Genomic DNA, 12,796 nt, shown 5'->3' with positions numbered 1-12,796 from the left:
GCCAGATCTCTGAGGTGGAATTGTATAGATCTTTTTTTATAGCATGCTCCTGAGGAAAGCTCACAAAGCCAGATTTCATTTAAATAAAAAAAAATAGGGTATTTAACTTTTTAACTAGGAGGAAGCACACAGCATCAAGGAGAGGCAGCAGAAATGGAAGATTTATATACAGCACTCTCCCTGCTTTCTGATTATTCTTGTAGCCAGGCATCTCAGTCCACAGCTGTCTTCTGATCTGGGCATCATTTTTCTCTTCTGTTTTTAAGTTTTTAAAGGGGAGGATGAAGATTATTTCCCTGTTCTCCCCCATTCTCCAACATTCTGATGTAAGACATGAATCTTTATAGATCTATGTATACTTACCAGACTGGCTACCTGCTTGCTTTTTCATCTCTCTATGGAGCTAGGCTTCCTAATTGCCATTACTCCTACAGGGAGAATGGGGAAGTCCTGGATAAATTTTTTTTGTAGAGATGAAGTATCTCTTCAGACTCCTTCAAAGTTTCTTCTAACATGGTGCCTGAGTTGCACCTTTCATCAAGAGATTAGTCTCCCAGTTCTCTAAATCTAGCCTGTCTGTGTTAGAAACTCAGTCGTATTACGGCTCTGTCTTTCTTGATGTATTCTGCACACAGACCCTTTTGGAAGTCTGAACTGTTTGTCTGTTGTTGAAAGATCAAAGTATTCAGCCGTTTCCGAGTAGCATTTCTCTGAATATGGGTAACAAGCAGTGGCAAGACTTGATACGAAGCCTTGAAGGTGGATCCTTCTTTTGTGAGTGATACCAGAAACGTCACAAAGAAAAGTCCACAGCCTGGAGCAAAGCTCCATCCAAACCTCTTCACCAAGTGCTATCATCTCTTGACGCTGTGAAGAGTGATGTGAAGTGATTCTCTACCACAGAGTTGCTTTGCGAGAGCACTAGTGATATATTTAACTACTTGGCGTTAACCGCAGAGTGCGTGTACTTGTAAGCTGTCACGCAGAAAGAGAGGTTACTTTCTAGATTATGTTCTTTGAAATATGAATTCCATGTGCATTCACTTCTCCTTACTTTCCCTTCAGGTTTTTAAAAATTGTATCTCTAGCTGAGTTAAAAATTAAATGGTGCCAGGCATGCTTTGCCTTGTATGCCAGTGTGCTGAGCATGAGGAAGAGTGGGACTTGAGCCTAAAGGAAAAAATTATCCAGTCATAAGGAAGTGTCTGTACCTGTTGTGTGAATTTGCACATAGTCTAAACTTCTGAGACAATGCTTATAGATATAAATACTTTCTTTCATGTAGAAATTATCCAGGAGGAATAAATAAGTGGAGGAATCCCCAAATGAAATTCTTTAGTTTCTTGTTACGGAGCAGGTCAAATGGATAATGGCTTTAGTTGCATTTGACCTTTAAAATATGTAATTTTTGATTAGACATCTTTGCAGCAGACAGCAGAAAAGATAATTCTGTCTGCCTGAAGGAATCTGTGGTAATTTAGCCTGCAGGGAAATGCTATTAAATGTATTAAATAAGTTCTCCAAGATGAGCAATGCATATTGATTGCCAGTTGTTTGTGAAGGCTCTTTGGTTTTATGATGAATTATCATTGGAAAACTTTGGTTCGGTTTAAGATCAAATAAATTAAACTGTAGGCTTCATAGTCCCCAGTTTAAACCATTTATAGGCCAGAAATTGCTACGAATTGTCATTCTGACTACTTTTGTTTGCATCAGTTATTACAGTGCTTGTTTGTAAATGAGGAAGTTTAGTAATTAAACTAAGCCTGCTGTCATATTCGTATTGGCGAATTGGGCAGATACTTTGGAAAAAGTATCTAATAAGCAGAAAGAAGCTTTAATTCTCATGCTTCAAGGGAAGGCAATCCTACATGCTTGTAAAATTCTCCAAAGAGGACTTTAAATGTTTGTGATTCACTTTATACGTGAAGATTTGAGCAGTTATCTGTTCGATAACTCATTATCACGTCACCTGAACTTCTTTCCAGCAGATTGCCAAACTGAGGCAGCAGCTTCAGCGCAGTAAGCAGAGTAGTCGTCACAGTAAAGAGAAAGAACGTCAGTCACCTCTCCATGGCAACCATATAGCAATCAGTCAGACTCAGGTAAGTAGATAGTTGCTTATATTAACAGCCTCCTACCTTACCAGGGTTGGGTGAATAGCCTGCTGTTTCTTTCCGTCTTTCTTCTGTTTGTTTTCTTATGTGGTACACTGAAATGCTTAACAATCTGATACCATTGCATCATCACTGAAATTATCTGATAGTTGTCATACAATAAAAGAAAGAAGGGTTGCAGCAGGATAGCAACTAAAATTTATTAAGGTGCTGTAAAAATTCTGAGCATGATAAGACTGTGTTTCCAGGAATACATACTTGCTTCCAAGACTAATTTTTGTGGTACGCTGTCACAAGCCTCTGCTCCTCTGGAATGTATTTGCTTATCAGTTTTGCAACACGATTTCATCTGAGCTGGTTAAAAAAAATAGAAAAGTAAGAAAAAGAAAGTACTAAGGGTAAGCAGTCTGGATTGGCAGCCCAACAATTGATCAGTCTTTGAGCAGCAAGCAGAACTCTAACTGGCTTGTTACGAACAGACTTGTAATTCACCTTACCATGTATTCATCAGCAAAAGACGGCAAGGCTGTATCACCAGAGATTTGAGGGAAAATTTCATTTCCTTGTCCCATTTTAAGGATCTTTCTGATACTTTGCTTATTGGTCAATTCCTGGCCAGAGAGGCAATTTCCACATGTCATCAAGGAAAACAACACTGTGGTGTGTACTTTCTAAAAAGAAAGTAATAATTCACCTTGAATTTAAACTCAACTGAAATCAAGATGATGCTTGCCACCATACCCCGTGACTGGTGACTAGAGGATCTGTCACACTGCAGGATAAAAGTCTTTTTCTTCATGGTTTTGTCTAGGACATACCTCTTGGTTGTTAACAGTAGTCCAGAATCATTGTCAATACAAGATCCTGTCTTCCAGCATGAGAGTTTGTGGTTGCAGTGACTATGTTACAGTACAGTTGTTCCAGTATATTTTGAGAGTTTCCATCATATTAAATGGAAAAATTGCTATCATCACTAGCCTGTTCTTGTTCCAGACACTGTGGCTTACTGTAAAACCTCAATCAGCCGTAATCTTTAGGATGCAAAATATTATGTCCCGATTATGTTGATGACCATTCTCATGTTCTGTGGACTTCTCTCCAGCCATCCGTCTATGGATTTGATATCCTCCTCTCTGAGAGGTTAAGCTCAGGCTCCTAGTCTGACAGCCTCTGTTTTCTGTTGTCTTATTACTTACCTATTTTTCAAAGTGTGGGTTTAATTTTAATATAAATCTTAAATTTTTTAATTTTAATATAAATTTTAAATTCTAATATAGCTGATCATTTTAACACTAGCCTGGCTAAGACAGTTTCTGTTTTCAGGTCATTTTCATGTTTCACAAAGTTATAAAAATTTGCCTGTGCTCTGGGTATAGCTATATTTCTCCTATTATCATATGTGTCAGCATCTTTATGAATAGCTTTGGACACATTACCTGGCCAAGTTACCTGACCATGAACCAGATTCTCAGCAGGGTGCAATGGAGGATGCCCCATGCAGTGTCTGCTCTAGCCATTACAAACTGCCAGCAAAACTGAAACCCAATTACAAGTTCTAAAGCTCAGGCAAGGTTCAGTCAATGACTTCGTGAACCTTAAGCCATTTCTAGAAAGCAGTTAATCATGTCTCATTTGACAGTTCAGACATTTGAGTCCTGATTAAATTTCACCTGCAGTGAATCCTTAACTTGGACCCCATGTTACTCACAGGCCACTATTTGAACTCCTGAAATGTTGGTTCTGTCATTGTATTTCCTGACTGCCTTTTTAAATAGCTAGTGTTTTAGAAAGAAGAGGTTGAGCTGTGATGGCTGATCCTTTATGTTCCTTCTTCTGTTTGGTTAAAGTCTTGTGGTTAAAACCTAATCTTGTGATGAAGGCATATAGGAAGTTGATATTCTTCCTGAAACTTTTATGCCTCTATAACAAAGGATCCCACTACATTTTGCTTAGAAAAGGTTTTTGCTTTCCATCTCAAAGTAAGCTGTTGCAGGTACCTGTGCCACTATTTATAATCATAGTAAAAACAGTCTTTGACACAGACTGAAATCCACCTAGGACATAGGCTTTGAAGGAACATTTTTTAGTACTTGGCTCACTTTGTCGTGGCTTGTGCAACATTTTGATTTCTCAAGTAGGTGTTCTCTGATGAGGCCAATGAAGTTTTCAGTTCTGGCACCATTGTGGGAAGCTGTCCTGCAGGCAGTGTGTTTTCTCAGAGTCAGAGAATGCCTCCACACAAGTGACCAAGCACCTTTGGAGCTGCACATTGTGCAAGCTTCATTTGGCAAGAACTCAAAAAAATTTTTTTACATTTTGTCTTAAGCATCCTGTGATTCTGTGAACAAGAGGAGAACATATATTGGGAAGTGAACACTATTCATGGCTGTCAGTAGGTGCATCTATGCTATGTAGCTGCAGCCAAGGTAAAGCTTTTGAGGTTGACTGTGCAAGATGCATGTGTGCTCTTGTGAATGGTTCATGTTGGTAACAGAGCTACACTCCAACAGGTTTTTCTGAAAACCGTACTTGTATTTATTTACATGCTTGATTCTTAAACTTGAAATAATTTAAGACCTTTGACATAAAGTTCTGAAAAACCATAAGCTAATGAAATTAAAGGTTCAGAATGAATGCTTTATTTTTCATTCACTAAAGCCAACCAAAAGAGGATAAAAGTGTACTAAGTGAATATTTCAGTTGAGTGGTTAAGCTTTAGGAATGTTAGGAAATGTCTTTTGGATCCCAGTTAAACCATCACCATCAGCAACCTGCGTGCTCCCCATCCCCCTACTGTGTATTCTGTAGTCTATACATCTGGAAAGTACATATACTTGCCTCCTTACTGATAAGTGAAGTAGTAAAATGCTTTTATTATAGAACGCTTCTTTGAGTTAAGTAGAGCTGATTTTAGTGGCTTGTGATTTATGCAAGCATTTCTTTTTATTTAAATTTGCCAAGTAAAGATAGTCTTCTAGATGGCAAAATTAATACGCAGCTTCTTACTTTTTAGTATTTTTAGTACTGGTCTCAGACTTCTGTCTTTGTTCCATTTTCCAACTTCAAATCATGTTGCTCTCTACCTTCTAGGCTTCTATTTCCAGATCAGTCCCTATGCCACTGTCAAACATTTCAGTGCCAAAATCAACTGTTTCACGTGTGCCGTGTAATGTAGAAGGAATAAGCCCCGAACTGGAAAAAGTATTCATTAAGGAAAACAGTGGAAAAGAAGAAGTATCCAAGGTAAGCTTATGTTAATGTGGTTATGGTTGTTTTTTCTTCGTAATCTATAAACACGTGGGAAACCTTCCTCGTGAGAAACCTTCCTTGTGGCTGAAATTACAAATAATTTTCTTCAAAGAACTGTTTGCTTGAAAATTTTGTTTCAGTGGTTTAGGGTGGTGTTTGGGTTTTGTTTTATTTTTTTTTTTTTTAAAAGGCTTCTGGCCAAACATACTTAGTTTATAATGCCCTTTCTGTAGAGAACTTGAAAGTTTTTGCGGGAAATGAAAGTACTTGAAAATTTAGATACTTCAGGCTGCAGTAGTAAGTAATTAGAGACCAGGAGATAGATTAATTTTATTCATTTTGCATTCTTTTTCTTAGGCAAGACTTAAATTTCCTGTGCTATGCCCTGCTTTTTGGTTTTAATGCTTTTCTGCCATAAACTGAACGTGCACCATTTTGCTTCCATGAAACCACAGTGATCTGTCATGGGATGGATACCTCTGTATAGGAAATACTGACAAACAGGGCAGCTGTGCTGATGTGGGAGAACTGGAGCATTGACATTGTCATTGCGGAGCACTGGAGTGTTTAGATGATGCTTAAAATGTGAAACACTTGGTTTACAGCCAGTGTTTCCTGAATAGCCAATGAAAATTTTCTGCTGTGGAATAAACTACTGTTTTTTTTCCTAAGATGTAGGTTCTTTTCTTGTGAATGGTCATGTGTACAAGTCAAGGTATAAAACTTTAATCAGAGGTTTAAGATTCCAAGACCTGATATTTGTAGTTCTTCATTTCGGCAGTAAACTTAAAAAGTTTTGGAATAGTCTTGGCTTCTCCAGAGACTTCGTTGTGTGCACAAAGCAGTCTTAAAACTTCTACTACTACCGCATTTCATTCTTATGTAAAGTTAGCTTTCTTAAGGCTGTCTCATCCCTTTAGAAGGGGTGTGTGTTGTAACAGGGGAATAAGGAAAAAACCAAACACACAAACCGAAACCGAAAGCCCAAATCAATAAACCTTGTTACACCATCTCCAAAGAGAGTGTAGAAAGCTATGTATTACAGTGCCACCATTGATGTTGCTATGGCTAGGGTTGTAATCTCCTATGGTTAGAGGACATTCCATTTATTTATCAGACAAATCATCTTTGTAAATGTTGTCCTTGGGCTTTAACAGCTTATTACTTGGGATGCAGAACTCGGTCTCCTAAGTTACTGAATGTACTGGCTCTGATCCAGCAAAACAGTTAAGCACATAACTTAAGTGCATTGTTGGATTGGGGCCAGAGGTGCTCAGCAGTTTACGCAACCAAGGCAATAGTGAACCCTTCCTCCAAACATCTAGCTGGGGAGAGTCTTCAGACACAAAAGAAAGTCATAAATTAGACATTGCCCTTGAAGTCAAGTCCATCTTTGTGGGCAGAGGGTTGCTTCCTGCTATGTAACTGTTAATTTCTGTGAAGTCTGGCCTAGTGGGACCTAAAGTGGGACTCTTAGCACTGTCTTTGAGCTTACTAGGTGTCATAGCTTACTTATGGAAGATCATAACAAGGGTAATTTACTCAATCTTACTGCTGGTGAACTTTCTCCTAATATGACAGTTTAGCTTATTTTTAGCCTGGGGGAGTTGGGGCAGCTAGGTTAAAGGTCAGGAATTACCGAACAAAAGATAAACCATAGGAAACCAAACTTAATTAGTTTCACTGCTAGTGAAACAATTTGTTTTCCTTTCAATTTTCTGTCATTCCGTCTTGCTATAACATTCTGTATTTTTAGAAAGTATTTTAAAATAGCAATCAAAGGTAGCTGGTTGCTTTGGGTGATGTGTGAAAGATAAGTTATTCTATAGACCTGCTTGTAAATTGGTGTGCATCTAGATTGTCAGCTGGTTTCTTTTAACCTGTTTCCATGTTTACTTCACAGTTTTAGCAGTGCATGTTCAAACCTTAATTTTCATATGAATCGATCTATCCAGCTGCATAAAACATTTTGTGCCCTATTGTGAATCTGTATTCATTTGCCACGAAAGACTTGGAGAATAATATAAACCCTGCTAAAAACACTGGGAAGGAATATTACCTTTATTTTAGGTGCAGCTCACTACCTAATTTTTAATTTTTTTTTTTTTTTTCAAATTTAGGTGCTACATTAGTAGCTTTCTGATTTCTTCCATTTCATTTCAATAACCACATTTGGGCTGTCCTAATAAAATGCATTTTAGTTCTGTTAACTTTTAAAATTTTAGTCTAGTGTTCTTGATTTTTTTTCTCTGTTAGTCTCTCATCTCTTCAATATAAACTTGTGATTTTGTTTTTTTAAACAAACTGTTTCTTAGTTCATATGTTTAAATGAGACTAGGTGATATATAGGACAAAAATAAGCTTAAGGTTAAAGCAGTTTTATGCATAGTTTTATGGATATTACTTGAATTACTTTTTTAATTTAGCTCCCAGTTAAAATGGGTAACTAGTGAAACTTTCCTCCCAGTTTCATACTTCCTTGCTTAGTCTTCAGATACACAAATAAATTTAATTTATTTTTTAGACTTGTTTTTTGGTTTTATAGGGTATGATGTTACATACTTTGTTTTTGCTTTTGCTGACTTGAATTTTTGTAATCCTACTTCTTAAAAAATGTATAAATGGATTTGGAATATGTCTTCCGTCTTCTCTTGTGCTGACTTAGTTCTGTTAGTTCTTTGAAATGCTGCTCTTTGCCTTTTTTAATAATATTTTAATGATAATAGAAATCGTACTTGTAAAAATACAATTACTTATACAAGTAAAAATAATTATTGTAGACATTAGTCTTGTTATTTTTGTGTTTCACAAAGGTAGTTGATGATACGGTAATGTCATTATGTCATTACCTTTTAATAATCTAGTTGGCCATAAAGTTCAGAGGGATTGCATTGTAAGTGGTTAAAACATCCCAAATGTTTCATTCCTTTCACTTTAGCCATGTATATGTGTATTTTTTCAGATCATTCATCTTGCTTAGTTAGCTGAAGGTGTTCTCTTTTTTCTTTCCTAAAAATAAGTTAAAGTTGGCTTTTTTGAGTCACTTCTTAATTGCCTCTTTCTCCTCAGATTTATTAATAAACTTTAATTCATTTTCTAATGCATTTATTCAAAGATCCTGAATATATTTTCCTTCCTGTTTTATAACATGTTGACTAGCTTTCCAGGAAACTGTGATGGTGTGTCTCTGTTCCCACCGTAACTTCTAAGAGGGAATCAGCTTTCTGTGACGTTGTGACAGGCTGTTGTTCTTTGTCCCATTGTGACTCCACAACACAATGTTGGAGACTTTGGTACAATAAGATGATGGACTTACTGTAGGGAGTGGGGAGCAAGAGGTGTTCCCTCTTACAGAATACATTGCAAAAATAATGAAAAGTGCCCTGTAGCAGGACGCGGACACGTTCACAGGTCTCCTGTGAGGAAAAAAAATATTACCGGAACTATCTTTCAAGTATACAGAAGTAATTAGAAATGAAGCAATTTTGACGGACTATCACACAATATCTGTGAAATGATTCATGTGTTTCTTGTTTGATTTCTAATGCTTCTAGAAATAGATAGCAAGATGGTTTTATGTACCTATCGGAAAACTTAATCCTATAATAAAAGGACTTCTAATTTGCACAGTTGCAGAGGATCCTTACTTAAATCTTCATATCCTTAATCTAAACAGTGTTTTTTTTCCAAGTGTTCCTTCCCAGGATACATTATGTTTTTTTGTACTTGCACCTTATCTAATGCATTGATGACTTCGTTGATGCTAGAAGGAAGAAGCACTTTCCTATGTCTGTCTTTGTGTTCCAGTCTAGAGAACAGTTTTTAAATCAAAAGCATTGAATGCTTTGCTCTCAAGAAGTTGCCTTCCAAATAGATGTAAGGCTTGTGAAGAACAGATTATTTTTAAGGCTCCCATTGGTATATTATATCATAGTAGCATTCCTGAAGCTACTAAATAGGGTGTTCTTGGGGTTTTTTTTCCAGCGAAAAGATCAATACTGAAAACAATGTGGTAAATTTTAACAGTGTATTGAGAAATGCCTGTTGTTGTCAAATTGAGCGTTTCCATACCTTTGGAGGGAGATGAGGGTAGTATGTAATATGTCCAAGAACACACTGTCCCATAGGGGTTGGCAGGTGTCCTGTCAAAATTCATTTGGCATAAGTACATGGCTGGACACTCTTGCAAAAAAGAAAACAAAACAAAACAAAACAAAAAGCACCAAAAAAAACCAAAACCAAAAAACCAACAAAACCCAGTCTATAGAATGCAGTAATTTCTAGTTGTTTTCCATGCATTGAGTGTTATGAAAACTAATAGCAGCTGTACCAAATTAGTTACCCTGTTTCTTATGTTTGAAGTTTGTGAGGACTTCAGTTTTTAGAATAGTTTAGACATGACTCATGGAAAGGAACTTCTAAAGTATTTTTTATGTTGATCAGGTTTAATACATAAAGATTTTAAAAAAACGGAATACTTCTGGTTGATATTTTCATGAAGTTTTTTGCACTTGTCAAAACTTGGATTCATTATTAAGGGAAAGATAAATACAGAAGCACAGTAATCTGAAATATTTGCTGGCATTTTCTGTGCCTTAAAAGTTATTTTAGTTGGAAAGACTGATAAATATTTAGCTTTTTCTACTTGTGTGTATATTTAGAGGCATGTCTAAAAATATAGATAACTTTTTGTACCACAAATTTTAATTCAGTGGAGGTTGAAACATGTGATTTGGGATACACTTCCTGACTACATAAGACTACATTGTTCCTCCAGGTGTGGAAGAATATCTGTGTTATCCTGAAGTCTTTAATTATATGATAGCTTACTGTTTCTTTCCCTTGCCTGGAATCCTTGCTTTACCTGTTACGTAGAGCATAGTACATGCCCTTAATGAGCAGCCGTTCGGTGTTTTTTGTTTTCGCCTCGTTAGGTATGTGTCCTAATGCTCACTATTAAACCTTGCTTTGAAGTCAGAAGTCTGAATTTCTTCCTGGGTTTTTGCTTCTATATAATAGGAGAGTGTCTGAAATTTTGTTCTCTTTTTATCACATCTTTGTGAGAAGAAAGATAATATTATCTACACTTTATGGATGGAGAAAAACAAATCCATCAAGCTTCTATAATGTGATTCTTCAGGTAACTCAGGGTACTGCGTGCCATTTTAGGAGTTTAAAGTCTAGCTTCCATAGTCACCTCCTGCATCTGTGAATGTTGAAGACTTTTGCAAATCAGTCCTATATAGACTGGGCATCTAGAAAAGATACCATAAAAGAGAGAGGTTGGTTCAGATGACTTCCCGGCATCTCATACAATTTTTGTGGCAGAGATGGAAATAAAAATGCTGTTCTGCACAGCAGTTATTTTTTTGGTTGCGTTAATTATAAGACTGTTTTCTTTCTACAGCTTCAGTCTTGTTTTCCACCTCTCTTCTGTCTGCGTAACAAATGATACAATGCTTCAGGTCTATCTTGTACATTGAATGGGTCACGGCCTGTTGGGGGTGATGGGAATAGCAACATGTAGTCATGTTGTAACGTATACGCAGTGTGAACTGAGCTGTTGGAGCAGACCACGCAGGTGTGTCCAAACTTCAGCATTTGATGTAGCAACTGTAATGCTCTCTTCATAGTGTGTTTCTTTGCTCTTAATTGAAATGTGAAATGCTATTAACTGGAAGGCTCGTAAGAAGAAAAGGATCTTCCTGCTCTGCTATGTCTGCCTCTGTATAGTATGTGGTAGTTTTCTGGATAGACTATTGCTGAAAATGGGAGAATGTGATACTCGGCCAATAGGTCGCATTTCCTCATTGCTAGCAAAAGTATTGGGTTGAATTTTAGCCTCTGGAACAAGCTGTTACAGTTTTGGAATATATGGGGAAGAGGAAAGCGATAAAATAAAAATCTTCACTTGAAGTGAGAAGGAAAAAGACACTAATTTTTTGTAGCTAAAACATTTAAGCTGTTCTCTATGGCTTGAATACAATCCTCACTGAAGTGAGGATAAAAATTATATTTAAATCTTGCAGGCATTCCCCCCCCACACTTTTAAGCAAAACTGTAATTCTCATTTGATTTCTTACATTTAAAGCAGCGCTGTCTTTATGATAAAACTAATTTTCCACTGGGAAGGACAAGTAAGTAGAGCATGCCAATCTACTACTGTGAACAAGTCTATGCAGTATATTGCAGAATGGGATGCGAGATCACTCTGGCCAGTGCCAGCTAGGCTGATGTGAGCAAGCAGTGCTTACTAGCTTTGGTTCAAGACAAAGCTTGTGAACCTTGTGTACGCCTGTGCATCATCTGCTTAGTTGCCATTTTGTCAGAGGTCATCTATAGAAGTGAAGGAATGTAGAGGTGTGCTAGAGAATTACGACTTGCTAGTAAAACTTGGATGGTTTCATTTGTAATTGTAACTCGTTTGGTTGTTATGGCAATAGTATGCTATTGTATTTGACATTTTCTACCTTCCCTTTTATCCAAATGTGGTCTCCGTCAGAGTACTTGTTTTTCTTTCATAATAACAGTGACCTTTATTGAAAATTGTATTACGAAGTATAATTAGAGATCTATTTGTTGTGGAGGTTTGCTTTTTTAAACTATCATAAAAATATAAAAACATAATACTATCATGTGTTGAAGTGCGTTCTGGTGTTAACTTTGCATTAAGAGGATATAGTTGGCTTGGAACATCTGCACATTGTGCCAGCATTCAGCATAATTGATGTATGTTGTGTCCATTGTACATTGCATTATTTTCTTGTGTAACTGTTGTTCTTTCACAAATGGCTTGTTTGCTGTTCTTAAGGCCTTGCCTCATTACTGCAGTTATTAGTGCTACAGGCTGACATTGCTTAGGAGTTTGATCTTTTCTCTGTAACCTGAATTGCTTGTTTGTCTTGCAGCCTTTGGATATCCCTGATGGTCGAAGGGCCCCATTACCTGCTCACTATCGTAGTAGTAGTACACGAAGCATTGACACTCAGACTCCGTCTGTCCAGGAGCGCAGCAGCAGCTGCAGCAGTCATTCACCATGTGTCTCTCCCTTTTGCCCTCCTGAATCTCAGGATGGGAGTCCTTGCTCAACAGAAGATTTACTCTATGACCGTGATAAAGGTGAGAGTAGAATGGCCTGCCTTTACCTATCGGAGGCATGTGATGTCCTGCTTTTACAACTACCTTCATTTTACTCATTACATCAGTTTTTGTTTTCGTTTGATGGTTGTGGAGGGACTGAAGATTTATCTTAAAATTGGTTTTGTTTGTTTACATATCTTTTTCCCTCTTGTTTGTGAAACTTCACAAACATCTTCCATAAATATGTCAGAGGAGCACAGCAAACAGTCTTAACTATTTATGAAGATTCTAATGTGAAGAATTCAGACTGTAACATGTTTATGTTTAAAAAAGGTTTCAAGAAGGTTTGT

General features: G+C 37.0%; 1 protein-coding gene across 4 annotated transcripts in view; it reads left to right on the top strand.

The window, feature by feature from the left end:
- GLCCI1 (glucocorticoid induced 1) overlaps positions 1-12,796 on the top strand; it is a 57,707-nt gene that overhangs the window by 36,513 nt on the left and 8,398 nt on the right. For 3 of the 4 annotated variants that reach the window (XM_087774234.1, XM_087774249.1, XM_087774259.1), the window contains exons 4-6: positions 1,989-2,105; positions 5,208-5,360; positions 12,275-12,485. In XM_087774234.1, coding sequence (XP_087630360.1) covers positions 1,989-2,105; positions 5,208-5,360; positions 12,275-12,485 — 481 coding nt within the window. The remainder of the gene's footprint in view (positions 1-1,988; positions 2,106-5,207; positions 5,361-12,274; positions 12,486-12,796) is intronic. The other variant, XM_087774244.1, reaches the window with a different exon arrangement.

Source organism: Nipponia nippon, unplaced genomic scaffold (assembly GCF_047370975.1).
Source record: "Nipponia nippon isolate SJK-2023a ecotype South Korea unplaced genomic scaffold, ASM4737097v1 scaffold_1, whole genome shotgun sequence".
NCBI classification, from domain to species: Eukaryota; Metazoa; Chordata; class Aves; order Pelecaniformes; family Threskiornithidae; genus Nipponia; species Nipponia nippon.
Note: the sequence above shows the minus strand (reverse complement) of the source record. Positions and strands in the feature narration are given on the sequence as shown.